The sequence below is a fragment of the Camelus dromedarius genome, chromosome 8 (genome assembly GCF_036321535.1).
Source record: "Camelus dromedarius isolate mCamDro1 chromosome 8, mCamDro1.pat, whole genome shotgun sequence".
Taxonomy (NCBI): Eukaryota; Metazoa; Chordata; class Mammalia; order Artiodactyla; family Camelidae; genus Camelus; species Camelus dromedarius.
The window spans coordinates 83,383,058-83,400,512 of record NC_087443.1 but is presented as its reverse complement, the minus strand read 5'-3'; the positions used below and the strand labels follow the sequence as shown (position 1 = coordinate 83,400,512).

The following is a 17,455-nucleotide window of genomic DNA, read 5'->3' as shown; positions in this document are numbered from 1 at the left end:
GCTCAGGGTGTGAGGGGGGGTCCCGGCTCCCAGAGCCTTTCTTCACCAAGGGAGGGGGCAAGACAGCATGGACAGGATGCAGTCCCTGGCTTGCATGTGCTCCGGAGGCACGGGGAGGTGACCGTCACCACCGGGGTCTAGTTTCTCAGAGGCAAACCGATCATCTCTGTCCCTTTCTGGTTTCTAGCTTTGAGGTCATTGTTAACACGGAACTCAAACCCCAAATGCCTTCACTGCTCCCCCCAGTCCTGTCAGGTTTCATTTTCATACACAAAGCCTATAAGCATATAGCGTAAGACAGACTCCACCTTTATTTTTTCCAACTGGAAAGCCAGTTTTCCAGCCCCTTAAGCTGAGTAAGTTACCCTTTGTTGTGTGGGAGCCCAACGCAGCACAGCGCGCTTGGCTTCCGACTGTTCGCTGACCCACCACTTTCCACGCCAACCCTTCAGCACTTTTCAGAGGGGAATAGGCTTCAAAATGTCTTCAGCTATAAATCCCCAGTCTTAGGTGGGGCCAGTTCCAGGCCCCACCGCTGGGGCCCACGCCAGGACATCACAGTGGTGTAAATACAGACCGGGCTGTCTCTCCAGGCAGATGCCAGGTACCGCTGCGCATACCCAGCACGTCTGATACACCGCAGCCCTGGGCGTCAGCTGCCTCCCTTCCTCAAAAGGCATCCCCAGTCGCCGGTGGGGCGCACAGGCCCCAGGCTCCCCTGGACAAAGCTGGGCTCAGTGTGTGCACCCAGCCCCCAGTGTCCGGGAGGCAGCACACCGGAGGCAGCACACCGGAGGCTGCCTGCTGCATGAGGCCCACGCTGAAGCCAGGGAGGCTGGTTTCACTCCGAGGGGACCCCAGAAAGAGCCCAGAGGCTGGACCAGAGCTGGGGGCCCAGGCAGGGAGGCCCAAGGGCAAAGCAGCTGCAGGCGGCTGCGCAGGGCGGGGGGCGGGTGGAGGGGTGCGGAGAAGGGCGGACTCAGCTGGGAGTCCTGCAGCTGGCGCTTGTGCTTCATTCGGCGGTTCTGAAACCAGGTCTTTACCTGTGGGGAGAGTGAGATCAGAGAGGGGGCGGCCACAGGCCACCACCCTGCCTGCCGGCCACCTCACCTGCACTTCGGAGAGCTGCATCTCCTGGGCCAGCCGCCGGCGCTCCAGGGGCCCCAGGTAGCGGCGGTGCTGGAAGGAGCTCTCCAGGGCGCTGACCTGCTCCGCCGTGAAGGCCGTGCGCATGCGGGGAGCCCGCGTGCCGTCTGCCTCCTTGCTCGGCCCTGAGGGGGACGGAAGGGCACCCAATCCATTTGGCTGGAAGTGCTGCCCGGTGGGAGAAGGGGGGATAGGCTTCGTGCCTGTGGATGGTGGCTGGTACCTCGGGAAGAGCAGCCCCCCCGCCCCCGCCTCTCTCCGGAGAACAGCCCATCCTGCTCTGCCGTCCTGCTGGGTCAAGGAGAGCCACTCCCCCTCCAGCTCTAGTGTGGAATGAGGCCCAGAAACGTGGACGTTGGCAAGAAGACAACAGAGCGGACAGCAATTCTGACGCCGGCCCCTCACCCTCTGCCTGGGGTGCACAGTCCCTTCCAGAAAGCAGTGTGTTTTGCCTGCAGACAAGGAACTTCCACTCACTGGGTGGGATGGGTGGCCATGGGGGCTGGTGAAGCCCACCCCAGGCAGAGGCCCGAAATCCTCGGAAAGCCTTCTCACGAGCTCTGCCTCGGGTGTACCCATCCCTGAGACCCAGGCTCTGTCACCACCAGCCGTGTGTCTCAGGCAGGCCTGTTCTCTTAATAGCTGTCAGGACATGTGGGGAGCACTAGCGCCCCCCAGGAGGTGACGAAGTCCCCATGGTCATCATTTAAACTTTTTCTTAAAATAAAAACTTACAGACAATATCAACCCCACTTTTGGCCACTTGAAACCTAAAAACAGCCATTAACTCACAAGGACTAAAAGACAGACGAAGAACGTCTTAGCCAACGACAAAGGGTTCCATCAAGTTTGGAAACCACGGGAAAGCAAGTGGCATCCGGGTCGTGGCTGCCCCTAAGCAAACCTGCAGGCCTCCCAGCAGCTGGTGAACAGGCCGAAGTCTAGACGGCAAAGGAAGGCGCCAGCTTCGCAGGAGGGGCCAGAGACCCCTCTGAATGAGCTGGTGAGACGCACTTCCCCACGGCCCTCTTGCAGAGGTGCGCCCCAAGGACTCATCTCAGAGCCTGAGTCACAGGCACCAAGTGCTAGTGTAGGCGCAGTGGCTCACTGCGCCGGTGGGCCGGCCCCAGGAGGCCCGGGGGCTGAGCAAGGAAGGCCCCCGTTGTAGCCTTTGCTTCCCAGGGGAAGCGTTCACTTGCAGGAGGTGTCAGACTCCACCCTAAGCCTCAGCCTTGGTAAGAATGTCCCTCCGATGACCAGGGTACACGGATGTGGCCGGGGTGTGACCCTCTTCCTGACCCCCCTCCCGGACTCCCATCCCCACACCTACCAGCTGCAGGCGTCCCCGGTGCAGACACTTCTGAGAGCTTCGCCTCCTCCATGTCCACAGTCTGGTGGGGCTCCCCCCTGTAGTACACCTGGGCTGAGGCAGACAGGCTCCCCCAGGAGACTTCGGCAGGCCTGGAGGTGTGCGCCAGCCCTGTGTGGCTGCTCTGGGAGAGCCAGTCCACTGAACCAAAGCTGGAGGTCCGCTTGCAGCCACCAGGTAGGGCGGAGGAGGGAGGCATGGCTGGGTAGTGCCTCTGGACAGATGGTGGGGGCCTGGCCGGAATCCTCTGCAAGACAGATGATGGGGGCTGGGAACAGGGTCCGCAGTCTGTCAGGTGGGGCAGGGCCAGGCTGAGCATAGGGTCTGCCTCAGGTTTGGCAGGGCTGGGCTGCACTTATAAGCTCAGGAGGAGGTGGGTGGGTGGAGGCGGGTTTTCGTAGATGGCCCAAATTTCTACCCCACTAGATAAGTAGCACCTAATTGCCTTCAATTCAGAAGCACAAAGGAGGCCATTCACACCTCCCCGGCTCCAAGATGTCTGAGGGAAGGGCGGGGCTGTGGTCCACAGTTGGGGGAGAGGTGGTAACCCGCGACTTGCTACATCCCTTCATCTCCCCCACCCCCACCCGCTGGCCTGCGCTGTGGGAAGGTTAGGATGGCCCCCTCCCACCCAGCACCCCAGCTGGGGGCTTGTCCTGTGGGGTGCCGAGCTATCTCCTCTCTCCAGGTTGGCTCGCCACCTTGTCCCCGTGGGTCTGCAGTGACGGATGTGCACACCTGAGGGAGCTGGAGGTCCCCATGGCCACTCCCAGGACAGCGTGGACTTGGCCAGTGCCCTGTCTGCTGCAACCCGGTGGCCCCGCTGCGTAGGAATGTAGGGCTGGCAACAAGCCAGACAGGGTGGGAGGGGCTGGTCAGAGAGGGTCCCTCCGGCTCCGTGGGCCCTTCTCCCTCGCCGCCCCCAGTCTCTCTGCTGGGTTTCACTCTGGTGCCACAGGAGCTGCAGGGGGTGTCCTGAGGACGGTCACCGGTCCCTGCCCTTGGCGCCGCGGTCGCTTCACTCCTCTTTGGCCGCGTCTGCGTCCCGGGCGCCCCACTGGCCTCGGGGAAGGGCGCGACTAGGCCTGGGACGCCGGTGCTCCGCGGGGAGGCGGAGGGCTGGGCAGGACCTCTCCCTCGACCTTGGCCGGACCGCGTCTGTCTCCTCGGTGCTACCCGGCAGACGGACACGTGGTGCGTCCTAGGCGACTGCAGGGCAGTCCGCGAGGACCCAACCGGCAGAAGCCGCATCCCCCGGAGCGCGGGCTCTGGGTCCGCGCTGAGCCCCCGGCGGCCGGAGTCGGCCCCCAGCCCGCCGCAGGGCTTCCGAGGGGACGGGTGGAGTCAGCACCGTCGACTCCCGGGGGCGCCGGCGCCAGCCTAGGCGGAGCACCAAGCCGCCTCCGCGCCCGCCCCGCCGCGCGGACATCAAAGGCCCCGCGGGCTTCGCCTCCGAATTATCACCCCAACGCTGCCTTCGAGCCTGAGGGGCAGGGCGGCGGGGCTGGTGATGCGGGAGCCGGACACAGCAGGGAACCGGCAGGCCCTGACCGCAGCTCTTCCTCTGGCCCTTGGGCAGGCTCAGTTCTGTCACCGGACCCGGCGGGGTGAGGCCGGGGACTAAAATCACTTGTGTGTAGCTGGGGTGTCTACTGGGAGGCTGCAGGGTGTCCTGGAAGTCGTACGGCCCCAGGGCTGCTCCAGGGACGCCCGCGCGCATGCTTCCAGCTCCGCAGCGACAGTGTCCGTTTCAGTATCCGGCGAAAGCGGCTGAGCTGGGAGAGGGTGCTGTGCGGAGGCCCTGACCCCAGTGGAGGCCTAGGGGATAAATACCCCCCACGGCTGCTCAAGGTGCACACTACTTCATCATGTGCTCAAAAGCACTAATTTACAAGTTAAAAAAAATTGGGGGGGGTACTTAGGTTTTTATTTATATTTTTTAATGGAGGTACTGGGAATTGAACTCAGGACCTGGTGCATCTCTACCACTGAGCTGTACCATCCCGGCTAAAAGCATTAATTTATGAAATGGCAGGTTTTAACACGGACCATGCCTTTCAAAACCTAGTTTTAGCGTCTCCTCCTTTCTAACCTTTCAGGGCCGGTCCCTTGGCCTCTTGGCCCCACACAGGAACCATCCTTGGCAGCCATCCCCCAGCTCTACTGGGCGGCTCCCTCCCTATTCCGGGACCCTCCTCTAATGGCCCTCCCACCTCCACTTCCCCAGCCCCTATCTGAACCTCCCCCTCCAGGGTCCTAAGGTGACCTCCCCTCAGCAGGTCAGATGGCCCCACCCTCTGAGCCCTCCCCTCCAGATGCAGGCGCTGCCTAGGTTGGCCCCTCTTCCCAGCGGTCATTTCCGCCAGGCTGCGAGGGGCTCAGGCTCGCTCGTGTCCACTGGGGTCCCCCTTCCCTCCCTCTACACCTGGCCGGGTAAAAACTGTGTAATCCACGTTTGGCATCAGCTTCCTCACTTGGCTTCGGAGCAGCCTCCGGAGCTGCTAGGGACCGGCCACCAGGTTTGCTGCCCTTCTGCTGCCTTCCTAGGACTCCGGGTGATTCGGCGCAGGCGTGGTTTCCCACCGAACCCGCACCTGCGCGCCCGGAGAGTCGCGTCCCGCCTGCAGCGGGCAGCGGGCTGGGTGGAGGCCAGCGGGAGTGGGAGACCCGCGCTCTCCGGTCCGCCTGCACTGGGTGGCCCTGCAGCCCCGCCCCGACAAGCGACCGAAGCCAACTCCCTCCTCCTGAACGGGCTCTTCCGGCGGCCCCAGCCCTGCGTCTGGCACTTGGTTCCGGGGGTCCAGCTGCTTAAGTCCTGAGACCCGCCGGGTTCTAGCCATCACGGCCCCCACTCGTCTAGGCCACCTCCACCGACAGCGGGGACGACGGCCAGGGGAGGCCCTGCGCCTCCGAAGACCACTGTCCACGCCCCTCCCTCAGACATATCGGAGCTGGGGAGGCGTGAATGAGAAGTGAGGCTGATCCCTGGTGGCGGCATCGCTGTCCTCCTGTCCCATCTCTCCAGCCCGCGTGGCCTCGGGACGCTCTCGCAGAGCAGGCGCCACGGCCGCCCCTTCAGCCCAGCCCCTCGCTCTCAGGGTGGGCTCCTCCCCCGCTGCCACGCCCCCTCACGCTCCTCCCCCCGCCCTCCCAGGGAGCCCAGACGGCTTGCTGGTGCTTCTGGCAGAGAGACCGGAGGTTTCAGTGTGGGGGCGTGGTGGGCGCGACCCACGCCTGCCGGGCGGTAGTTTGGGAAGAGAGCACACGGTGGGTGGGCAGTGTTGGAGTCCCAGGCCCCAGGTGTGAAGAGGTAGAGAGCCCCACGCCCTCCCATAGCCTGGGAAGCGCTGGGTCTGTCTGGGTAGGCCCGGTCCTCACACCCCCTCTTTCCTAGGGGGCCAGGTCTGCTGCTGCCTCGAGGAGCCTCAGCGGTGGGCCCTCCCGGGTCCACCTCCCTCCGCCCTCAGGGGATGCAGCAGGGCAGGCAGAGTGGGCCAACAGGGGCAGGTGCTCCCCTGGCCCCTCCCACTCCTCAGCCCTCACTTGGGGTCCTCCTGCCCACGGCCCTGAGGCTGGTGCGGTCCAGAGTGGGTGTGCAGACCAGGCAGCCTGCCTGTGGCCCCCTCTGCTCACCAGGCCTCACCTTCCCTGCTCCAGTCAGTGGGCTCTGAGGCTGTCCCGGCTCCGGGTAATTCCCACCGCCTCTGCCCAGCCAAGGGCACATCTCCTTCTGCAGGCGGGGGCCCTCTATCCTCCAGGCCGAGGAGCGCCTCTGGCTGGCAGGGCTGGGCCACGCTGGGATGCCCTCATGCAGGTAAGTTCGTCAGAAAGAAAGTGGACCGAGTCACCACCCGTGGCCAGGCCCTGTGGCCTTGCAGCTCTGCCCCTGAGAGACAGGGTGGGAGGGATTCGGGGTCGAGGCTGGTTCAGATGGGTTGAAGAGTCACCTGGGTGACCTTTTGCTGCATTTGGTAAGTCCTCAATGAGACTGAGCAGCTTGGAAAGGGGCTCTCTGGTGACCCTGGACCGGACCTCGACTGGAAGGTCTGACTCCAGGTCTTTGACTTTGGTGAAAGGAATGGGATTTTGGGATTGAATTAAACATAAATTTAAAGGTGAGATTCTGAAGATAGGAAGCTGAAGCCAGTGATACTAAAATAAAACAACTGTATGTGAGGACGTGGAACTCCCAGGCATATGTGGTGATTTAAGTTAATTTAAGCGAAAAAAATTCAGTTCTTCAGTCGCACTGGCCACGTTTTAACAGCTCAGTGACCACACGTGGCTGGTGGCTGTCAGACTGTTACGGAAGTGACAGGCCAGCCAAGAAACAAGCACCACTCGGAGGGTTGGAGTACTCAGATTTATTACGCCGGCGGGCTCAGAGGGGCTTCTGCTCCGAAGCTTTGAGCACCTCCAAGACGTGCACATGAGGTTTTATAGGGTTAATTACAAGTATGGGGCTATTAGCCAATAAGGCTCAAACAACAAAAAGCAAGGAATCAGTACACTGGAGCTTATCAATTCGGAACAGATCACGTACTGACACTTGTTGAGCTTGGATTTACGAGTTAGCTTGTTAGCCCAGTAAACTGACACTAAACTTCAGATTTACGAGTTAGCCCAGCAGAACTTAGATCAGTAAACCGACACTTATCACGCTTAGATTTGTGACTTAGCTCGTTAGCCCAGCTGGGCTTTTCTTTCACAAGACTGGACAGTGCCTTCTGGAACATTCCCATCATCCCAGAGAGTTCTGCCTGGTGCTGCTCTGGACATACAGATGTGCTGGGTATTATTAGAGACAGCAGTGAACCAGGGCAAGTCAGACAAGCACCCTCTTGTAAATACAGTGAGGACCACAACCCCTGGGATCTTTGGGAAGGGACCTCGTTCTGGGAGACTGGTGACAAAGATGACAGGCACTGAGGACAGCAGCAGCCACAGTGACTCAAGTGATCTGTGATGACATGGAAATGGGACAGGCTGGCCCAAGATCTTCCGTGTGTGGGACCGAGTCACACGGGGCCAGAGAGTGCAGGTGGGGGCAGGGAGGGCCAGCACCAAGCTTTAGGAGCAGAGGTGTAAGCCTCGGGGCAGAGGGGGGAGGCGGCGTGGCTCGGGGCACAGGCCCTTCTGCTCTGCTTACAGAGGCAGGTCTTCGGGAGAGGATCGTGTGGGTGATGCTGACAAAGCTGAGTGAAATACCTCGTAGAAGATGTAACCACAGACTTCAGGCGGGATTCTTCACTGACCAGTCGAAACAGTCGAGACGTACTGTCCATCAGTCAAGGATCTGACCTTTCTCCGAGGCCAGAAGGGCCCTTGAGGGACTAGATTAGAACCAAGAGTTCAGAGAGCAAAGAAAAGGGTGCCCACGGGGTGTGCTGAAGGTGCTGGACATAGGTTAGGCCCACCCAATAGGCAGAAAAACCTGCCTAGAAAGGATAGTGGCTCTCACGCGGGTAAATGGTGAGCAGAGGCCAGCCCCAGAGACACCCCACCTACCGGTGATGGAGGGCAGGCGGGGCTGCATCTGACTGCGAGGCCCGGGCAGAGGACCAGGCCGAGTCTCGCTCAGGGTCTGTGCCAGGACTCTGCAGGGCTTGGATCATCCATTAAAAAAACCATTAGGGTCTTTCCAGGTGCACATCGTAAGTGAGGAAGTCTGGGAGACGGCAGTGTGTGGACAGGGCGGGCAAGGCGGGCAGGGCGGGTTCCAGCGTGTCAGAGAAGCCTCTGTGCTGAACTCGGAGCCCCGTGTGTGCCAGGTGCTAACGCCCCAGCCAGCTCCTGCTGCTGCAGCAGCACCACCACAGACGGGCGGCTTACACAGCACCTACTTCTCACCTTTCTGCTGGCTGGGCAGCAGAGGTCAGGGGCTGGTGGGGCCAGGCTCTGGCAAGGCCAGCTTCCTGGCAGGCGGACGGCTGCCTTCTCACTGTGGCCTCCTGTGCAGGGAGCAGGGATAGAAAGAAACCTTCTCATGCCTCTTCCTGCAAGGGCACTAGTCCCAGTTACGAGGCTCCGCCCTCAGTACCCAATCCCCTCCAACTCACCCCTACACCATCATATCGGGGCTTAGGATTTCAACACAGGGGTCTGGGGGACACAGACATTCAGGCGGAAACAGAGCAACATGGTCTCGTTTAGCAGCAGGGACGGTGTGGGAGGGAGCCAGCACTTCTGCCTTGTTGGCCCTGGGGGCCCACAGCACAGGACCTGGGGAGCAAACCACAAACGTGGCTGATGTCCTGGGGAGCAGGTTAGACAGACCATGGGCCTCTGGTGACAACCTGGAGAACACAGACGGAGCCTCCCTTCCCTCGCTGTAAACCAGAAGGGATACATGCACGCTCACCAAAGCCTCAAGGATGTGCTGCAGAGGTCAGGCAGGGTTGCCAGGCCCCCGACTCAGACAAGGATGCAGGTTTCAGGGGCTGCCCCAGAGTCCAGACACCCCCAGAGACTCCCCGGGTTTGAGAATGTTTCAAATATCAACACGTCTATCGCTGGAGCTTTAGACAGATGGTATAGTCAGAGGAACAGGTCAAGAAGAGACCACAACTGGAAGACAAACAGTGGAATCGGAGGATGGGCAGTCCTGGAGCGCCAGGTGGCTCACTCAGGAAATTGCCCTCTGTCAAGTTCTAGGGACAGTCTGGGCATCGGAGGGAGCACAGGTGGCAGAACTAGTCAGAGACGGTGTAGGGGGAAGGGTACAGTTCAAGTGGTAGAGCGCGTGCTCAGCACCCAAGAGGGTCCCGGCTCCCCGGTACCTCCTCCAGGCGGAAACCTCATTACCTCCCCCTCAGAAGAATCAGAATGTAGCCCCATCCAGGGATAGAAGAGCTCCCCCTCCCAAACTGACAGGGTTGTCTGCCTATTTGGGGAAACACATCTAAAGGTAGGTATCCCGTATAGCCAGTGTCCATCATTGGAAATGGCTGTTTCACGAGGGCCCAACAGCCCTGACCCTTGAAGGACGTTTGTGAAAACAGATTCAAACTCTGCCCCCCCCCCCCCGCCCCGTGAAGAATGGAATTTGCGGGGAAGGCCAACAGCTGAGGGTACCAGGTGAGGTGGGACAAAACCCGCCCCCAGGGAGTGCGTCATGGCTACAGCCCTGCATTATGGGGCAATGATGACGACCCAGGGACAGTCCTGAACACACAACAGGGTGGCACTAAAGACACAGGATAAAGAGAAAAAGCAAAACCAGCCCCACGTCCTTGAAGCTTTGTTGGGTAGGGCCCCTTGGCAGGGAGGGGAGGACCCACCATCACTCCAGAGGTCACTGAGCTAGTGGGGCCTTCATGGGCCTCAGCTCACCATGGGACAGAATGAGGATGCAGGTAAGTTCGCTAGGCACCAACGCAGAAAACAGTCAACTGGTAGAAACACCACCTAGCCAGGTCCACCAAGTAGTTGGATGGGAGGACATGGACTCACCAGGCGCAGCGCTGCTGCAAGTCCACGAGCTGTAGCAACGTGGTTAAAGGGTGCCGCCCACACACCTGCTAGGATGGATGCAGTGAAAAAACAAAACCAGACAGTAAGTGTGGACGAGGATGTGAAGAAACTGGAACCCTTGTGCACTGTTGGTGGGAATGTAAAATGGTGCAGTGGCTGGAAAACAGTATGGAGTTTCCTCAAAAAGTTAAAAATTGAATTACCATAAGATCTGTCAGTTCTACAGCTGGATACATACCCAGAAGAATTGGAAGTGGGGTCTTGAAAGGATATCTGCACACCCACGTTTATGACAGCATTATTCACAGCAACTAAAACGTGGAAGCAGCCCGGGTGTCCGTCAGCGGATCAACGGAGAACCAAAATTCGGCCTATCCATTCAACGAAATATCCTTCAGCCTTAAAAAGGAAGTTCTGCCAAGAGCTACAGCACAGGTGAACCTGGAGGACCGTATGCCGAGTATCAGGCAGTCACAGAAAGACAAATAATGTATGATCCTATTTGCATGAGGCCCCTAGAGCAGTCAAATCCAGAGGCAGAGAGTAGAAGGTTGGGAGCCAGAGGCTGGGGGAGGGGGCTGCACGATTAGCGTTTAATATTGCAGTTTGGGAAGACTGAATTCTAGAGGTGGAGGCAGTGCCGGCCGCTGAAACGGACAAGATGATGAATTTAGTTTACGTGTACTTGACCACGATAAAATAAAAGGTTGTGAATCTGCTGACCAAGGGGCCTCTGGTGAGACAGAGGGGGACCAGCCTGAGGACTGGTCCTAGGAGACCCTGCTGGAGACACTGCCTTGTGCTCGTGGTCAGGCCCAGGGACATGCTCACGGCCAGAATGCCGTTCCCACCGGGGTGTGTACCCCAGACACGCACAGAGCCAAACCCAGGATGCCTGGCAGAAGACTCATGCGTCACAGAGCAGGATGGGGACACACCTCACCCCCAGACCCAGGGAGGGCCACAGCCAAAGGGGGTCACAGGCAGGGCCAGCAGAAAGGATCTGGGAATCCACGCATCAGGAATGGCTCAAGTTTAAAGACTAAAGACAGTAGCCAAGAAGTGGGCTGAAGACAGTACCTCCCCTCACAAGACTGGAAGAGGTCAGAGATGCCCAGGAGAAGGGGTATTCAGAGTTGTTACTGCAGGGTAAGTCACCTCAGGAGGATGCCATGGTACGTGGCCCCCAGGGGAACGTGGGCACGAAGCAGGTGGGTTCTCCTCGGTGCCCCCAAATATTTTGAACTTGGAGACTTTCGTGCATGTCTTCAAGCCCCAAAACTTCCTTCCTCCAGAGCAGAGGGTCCCAGGTGACACGGGCCCTACCCGAGTGGGGTGGGGGTCAGCAGATTTGCTGGATGTGGGCCAATGCTGTTTCAGACCCCCCACAGCCCAGGGCTCTGAACTTCGGGGCTGCGGGAGGATGTTTACAAGCTGGAATCATCCCATACCAGCTTGTGGGTTCTCGGAAACCAGGGCACAGAGTTGCGGAGCAGAGGCCAGGGCGTCTTAAATGAAGATTTGGGACCTTTCACAGAACCCCCAGGACCTGCCATCAGTAGACAGCTGAAGGGTGGGCACACCCTTGGTCCGCTGAGAGTCTCTGGCAGGCTGAGGGTCCAGCTGAGGCCTCTCCCAAGATGTCTCCAAAGAAGGGCTGGGGGAGGGCCTGATTCCACCACCCCCGCTCGAGCCCTCCAGGATGCAGGAGCTGCAGGGCCTGCGGTGACACCCATCCCTCCTGTACCTGTGGCCCAGGGCAACCACTTAAGCCTCTGAATGAGCCCCAGTGGCTGAAAGGCAGCCCTGCATTCAACCGGAGCACGCATTGTTATGCTGGCCAACACCTCGGGCTACTTCCTCAGCCCCACCTGGGTGGGAGAGCCTCCGGCCCCGCCCAGTCCCCACTGGGTCTGATCCACCAGTGCAGGGTGGGGCCCTCAACTGCTATTTGGAAAATGCTCCAGGGGGTAGGGGAGATTTTGATAAAGCTCTTAGAATTGCAGGGACCCTGGCCTCAGCCAAGGTCGAAAATCTGACCCCCAGCCCCAGCCAACCCAGGCCCACCCAGACCGATCCCCCTTCCTTGGGGGCGGAAGGAGCCCCTGACCTGGGTGTGTGCCAGCTCTCCTGCCCGTTTCCAGGCACCTCTCTCCTGGTCCAGCTCAGCCAAGAGGCTCAGACTCTTTTCCTTGGGAAGGGCGCTGGAGATTGCTCACGTCTCCCCCCACCAGCTCAGCCACCACCATTTCCCTCGGGACCCTCCCAGTGGGGCCCAGCCTCCTCCTCCTCCCTGCTAAGCGAGGCTGGTGGGGGTGGGGACGGTGCTTACCCACCCATGGCTGGCCTGTGTTGGTGGGAAGTGCTAGCAGGCAGGGTCTGAAGACCTGCAAGAACACTGGTGTGCAGTGGGGCCCCAACCTCAGGTTCCCGGTGCCCACAGCTCCCTCCCCACTGGAGACTGGCCTCCTAGGGAAAGTAGGACCCCACGGGTCCCTCCCTCCAGCCCTCCTGGCCCCTCCCTAGGATCCCGAGGCCATTTTAACCTCACCCGGACCTCTGCAGCCCTACCTGTAGGGAACGTTCCTATCAGGGCAGGCCGTCACACATACACGGGGTTGAGTTCGAAAAAAAAACCTTTTTATTGAACGTACCTAGGTTTGGGGCGGGGGAGGGCCACAGGAGGGGTCAAGGGCCGAGGCGGGCGGCCCTACAGAGGGGACTGCCGCAGGCCAGGTCTTACTGGCGCGGGTCGGTCAGGACGCCGCGCTCAGCGGCAGCGCTGCCCAGGATGAAGCCCACGGCCAGGGACACGGTCTGGTCGAAGGAGCCACGCAGCTGCTCCACGTGCTGGTTCAAGGTCAGCAGCTGGTCACGCAGCGGGCCCAGGATGGACACGATGTCGCCCAGGTGCCCCAGGGTCTGCAGGAGGGCGGCGTTCAGCGACGGCGGCGCAGACTGCGGCGGCGCGTGGTCCTCCGGGCGGCCGGGCGGCGAGTCGGAGTCCTCCCGGGCGCGGCCGGGGGACGGCGGCGGTGGGGAGCCAGGGGGGCGGAAGGGCTCGGGGTCCTCGGGGCGGTCGGGTGCCGGGATGAAGGTGGAGAGCGCCGTCGGCGAGCCGGGGGCGCGGGGGTCTTCCGCAGTCTTGGGCGGGGACGGGCTGAACCTGAGCGTCCAGGCGGGGTCCGCGTCGGGGCCTCGGGCGGCGAGCAGCTGTGGGGCGCCTGGAACGTGGAGCTGGTGGTCGGGTGCGGCGCGGGGGGCGTGCCCGCCGCTCCTCCGGCGCCCTCTCCCGCCCCAGCCCCCCTCCCTGGCTCTCGGGCCCGGGACGCGCCGCCCCTCCCCCCAGCCCGCTGCCCCCGCTCTCCAGTCTGGGGCGCTCCCGCCCCTTCCCCTCCCCCAGCCCACCTACCCGGCTCAGCGGGCACGGCGGGGGCCGGCCGGCGGCCGCGCGGAGGGCGCCCGGGCCCGGGGGAGCGGCGGCGGGCGCGTCTGCGTCCGTTGTCGCCCAGCAGCCCCATGAGCTGGCGGATCTGCGCGTCGAAGGGCCCGGGCGGCTGGCCGTGCGCGTCGCGGACCTTGTCCTTGAGGAACTTGTAGCGGCGGCGGCACTGCGCAGGGGTGCGCCGCACCTGCTGGCGGGCGAGCGCGGCCGACACGCGGCGGTAGGTGGGCAGGGCCTGGCGGCGGTCCAGCAGCAGCGCGCGCCACACGGCCGGCTGCAGCAGCGTGCCCAGCAGCAGCTCCGTCTCGCGCGCGCTCCAGGGCGTGCGCTGCGCCGAGCGCGGGGACACGGGCAACCCGGGGGACGCGGGCGACCCGGGGGACGCGGGCGCCGCCAGCGCGCCAGGCGAGGCGGGCCTCCGGGGCGGGGTCCCGGGGACGCCCCCCGCCAGCCGCGGCTCGAGGTCCGGGCTGGCAGGAGACGGCGGCGCGGGCGGAGGCGGCCGCCGGGGCCGGAGCAGCATCCCGGGGCCGGCGGGCGCGCGGGGGTTGGCTCCGAGGCCCGAGGGAGGCCGCCCACACGAGCTGGGAGGACCCTGCGCGTCCGCCGTCGGTCGGAGCGGCAGCCGGAGCCCAGCCGGGTCTACGCGGCCCTCCCACCGCTCCGCCCCGCCCCGCCCCGCCTCTCCGCGCGCCAAGTTCAATCTGACTGCTCTGGGGCCTTGGTCTCCAGGCCAGTTTTTGGACCCTTAGGCCTTAAGCGCAGGGAGCCAAGCTCTGGCCCTGCCTGCGCAGCGGGGAAGAACCCGCCCAGAAACCGTGTTTGTACTTCTTAAAGTGCTCAATTGAGGTACAAAAGAACTTGGCAACGTGCATTAGGCGCGCAGGGTTCGATTCGTCTTTACGCATGTGCCATGCCCTTTCACCGCTGCGCAGATCAAGCTATGGAACATTCCAGTTCCAGAGGCTCCCTCGCGCCCCCTCCTTTTTCCTTTGGTACACCCTAGGTGTTGTTCTGAAACTAATTATATGGTGGCTCCGCCCCCACTTCCGGTGTGGTTTTAGTCTGCACTAGAGGTGGTGGTCATGCCTGCAGGCAGCTTCTTGCTGGAGCTGACAAGAACCTGGCCACTGGTCAGACTTAGTGTCGTAATTCACACACATTTCACAGAACAAAACTTCTTTCTTTATTCTGGTAACGAATGCCCACAGCTAACATAGTTAATACACAGTACTGAGCCTTACCCTCTTGAGATTAGGAATAAGACAGGAATGCCCAACATTACGGCTTCTGTCCAACTTTATTCTAGAAGTCCGAGCCAGAGCAATAAGACAGGAAAAAGGAATGAGAAATGTAGAGACAGCAGAGGAAGAAGTAAAAAAAGTCACTACTTGCAAATAATACGGTTGTATATGTGGAAAGCACAAAATTACAAGCACATTATTAGAATTAATAAATGAGCTTAGCAAGGTCACTGAGTACAAAAACAAGCAAAAATCAGTCTGCTTAGTTTGGGATAATTCTAGACATGCAGGCAGGTTGCAATGACAACATGGTCCCTGTGTTTCCCTCAGATGAACATTTTATTCCACTGTGGAACTTTGGCAAAGCTAATTAGTTAACATCGCACAGTCCTGCTGACTAAACCACAAACTTTGTTGGGTCGTACCAGGTTTCTGTCTAATGTCCTCTTTCTGTTCCAGGATCTTGTCCCGGTGCTGAGCTGCATTCAGTCGTCGTCCCCCGAGTCTCCCTTGGGCTGTGGCCGTTTCCAAATCTTCTTTTCCATACCCTCAACATTTTGAGGAAACTCAAATTATTTTGTGGCATGTCCCTCAATTTGGGTTTGTCTGGTGTCTTCTTGTGATTAGACTGGGTTCTGGGTTCTGGAAAGAGATCACCAAGGTGATGTGCCATCTTATTACGTCACGTCAGGGTGCATGGCTGTGGCATGGCTGCATCTCCCCACCGGCAGGTCACCCTCTCCCGTCCTGCCCCGCAGTGGGGGCCCATCACCAGCTCCACCACACGGGGCGGGGGTAACAAGCTGAACCTCCTGGGGCCATGGGTGCCGGTGCTGTTTGGGTGCCTCCTGCAGTTCTTCCCATCTATGTACTCCCCCAGTTGTCTGTCTACATCAGTGCAGACACACAGGTGCTTATCCTCTTCCTGTGTCACAGCGCATCACTGTCCCACGTGGTGCTCAGGCCCCCGGCTCTGGCCCTGGGAGCCCTTCACATTCTTCTTGTCTTGTGTCCTGTGGATGTGACCTGCCGTCCATCTCCCTTCCTAGCACTCCCCAGCTCCTGGCTCGCGTGGTACTTTCCCATCCTCGTCCTGGAATCAGCCATTTTCTTTTTTGGGGGGAGAATGGTTATCTAGAAACCAAGGTTTGGGTACAGGATGCATTTGGGTACAGGGTGTCATTGCTTCTGGGTCAGTGATTCTGGGGGCAGTTTTGTTCCCCAGGGGGTATTTGGTGATGTCTGGGGGCATGGCTGGTTGTCACAACTTGGGGGGCAGTGCTGCTGGCACCTAGAGAGTAGAGACCAGAGCTGCTGCCTGGCATCCTACAGGCACGGGACGGCACCACGGCAGAGTCATCCACCCGAAAGATCAGTGGTGGTGTGACCGAAGCCTTGCAGCGGCAGCTGGGGACCTTGAGGACGTGCATGCCCTGCATCTCTGTGCCCGACCACCTCCCACCGTGGGCTCTACCGTAGTTTCATTCTCTGGCGGTGGGAGGCCTGGCGCCCACGTCTCCGATTCTACCTGCCAACCCACCCACCCAGGGAGAAGCCAGCTCCCCACCAGAATGTGGTCTTCACTGCAGTTCTTTTGTGTTTGGTTCAGTTCCCCTTCAAAATCCCGTTTCCTCTGCTGCTGAGGCCTGCCCCTGCAGGTGGGAGAGGCAGTGAGGAGGTGGGGGCTGTGGGGACAGGGACGTGGCAGCTTGAACCCGTCCTGTCCCAAGAGGACCACCATGTCCTGGCAGAATCAAACAGCAGTGGAACTAACACAGCCCCGGTTGGTGGGCCTGTGGGCCGGGTGAGGGAACCCTGCTTTCTCAGGCCCAGGCCCAGCCCCAGCCCCAGCCCCAGGGAGGGGAGCGGCCCCTCGGCCACTGGTTGCTGCACAAGGACTGCCCCGAGCCCTGTATCTTGGGCTCTGCCTGGCTGCCTGGTGTCCCGCAGGCCTTCTCCACATGATGTGTGCTGGTGCCGGCCCAGGGGCTCCTGGGACTTGCTGCTGGCACACTGATCTCCAGGGAGTGGAGCCTCCCCCGGCAAGGAGCTTCGGTGTCTGCCCCCCACCCCCGCCATCCCCTCAACTCCCGCCCAGGGTGGGTGCTCCATTCATCGTGGGAGAGGCTGAGAAGGGGTCAGGTGGGGCCTTGCTGGGCAACTGGCTGCCAGTTCTCAGAGAAAAACGTGTTGATTTGATCCAAGCTGGCACAGTGAAGGGACATCAGTGCTTTACTTGTGTCTCAGGAGGAGTAAAAACCAGGGTTCGGTGATTCTAAGGTGGGTGAGGACCCAGATGTCTCTCCCACCCCCGAATCAGAGCCACGTGACCACAGCAGCTCCTGACCACAGCAGCTCCTGCCCACAGTAACGCAACTTTACTAGCCCCTCATCTGGGTTGCAGAACTTCCCCTCCCAGGACCCTCCTGCTGGCAGAGGGCTTCGGCATTCACTGCACACCGCCTGCCCCAACGCATCCACGGAAAACTGCAGCTCACACCCAGAACTCGCATTCTGCCCCTCCCTCTGTGATGTCCACCAATCCTGGACGATAGATGCATCAGGGCCCTTCCTGGGGGTGACCAAGACCCCAGGATCACCCCAGCCTTCCCCCAGTGAGGTTGAGGCGCCGCCTGGTCCAGCCCGTGGGCTCGTGGCGAGGTCTGCGCCAGGATGGGCAGGGTTTGTGGCAGAGTGGCCTCAGGGCCATGGAGCTGGGAGGCCTTGGCGGGTCAGCCATTTGGGAGATTTGCTGGGTCCTCCTCCAGAGGCGAGTAT

The 17,455-nt window shown here is 60.8% G+C and overlaps 2 protein-coding genes across 2 annotated transcripts; both read right to left on the bottom strand.

The window, feature by feature from the left end:
- Nucleotides 1-296: 296 nt before the first annotated feature.
- On the bottom strand, nucleotides 297-3,793 carry VENTX (VENT homeobox). Its single transcript, XM_031462074.2, has 4 exons — nucleotides 3,254-3,793; nucleotides 2,477-2,762; nucleotides 1,111-1,271; nucleotides 297-1,043 (listed from the first exon to the last, which is right to left on the bottom strand). The coding sequence occupies exons 1-4, from the start codon at nucleotides 3,764-3,766 to the stop codon at nucleotides 735-737; spliced, it is 1,269 nt and encodes a 422-aa protein (XP_031317934.1). The 5' UTR covers nucleotides 3,767-3,793; the 3' UTR covers nucleotides 297-734.
- Nucleotides 3,794-12,632: 8,839 nt separating this feature from the next.
- Nucleotides 12,633-14,102, bottom strand: UTF1 (undifferentiated embryonic cell transcription factor 1). Its single transcript, XM_064488580.1, has 2 exons — nucleotides 13,401-14,102; nucleotides 12,633-13,212 (listed from the first exon to the last, which is right to left on the bottom strand). The coding sequence occupies exons 1-2, from the start codon at nucleotides 13,954-13,956 to the stop codon at nucleotides 12,728-12,730; spliced, it is 1,041 nt and encodes a 346-aa protein (XP_064344650.1). The 5' UTR covers nucleotides 13,957-14,102; the 3' UTR covers nucleotides 12,633-12,727.
- Between the last annotated feature and the right edge of the window lie 3,353 nt (nucleotides 14,103-17,455).

What these genes read in the sequence shown, in the direction of transcription:
- VENTX (XM_031462074.2), bottom strand. Translation starts at nt 3,766, where the DNA reads ATGCGGCTTCTGCCGGTTGGGTCCTCGCGGACTGCCCTGCAGTCGCCT. An exon ending in GGGACCTCCAGCTCCCTCAG is followed by an intron (nt 2,763 to 3,253) that starts GTGTGCACATCC and finishes TCTGTCTTGCAG; the next exon opens with AGGATTCCGGCCAGGCCCCC. An exon ending in TGCAGCTCTCCGAAGTGCAG is followed by an intron (nt 1,044 to 1,110) that starts GTGAGGTGGCCG and finishes CTCTCCCCACAG; the next exon opens with GTAAAGACCTGGTTTCAGAA.
- UTF1 (XM_064488580.1), bottom strand. Translation starts at nt 13,956, where the DNA reads ATGCTGCTCCGGCCCCGGCGGCCGCCTCCGCCCGCGCCGCCGTCTCCT. An exon ending in CGCCGTGCCCGCTGAGCCGG is followed by an intron (nt 13,213 to 13,400) that starts GTAGGTGGGCTG and finishes TCCACGTTCCAG; the next exon opens with GCGCCCCACAGCTGCTCGCC.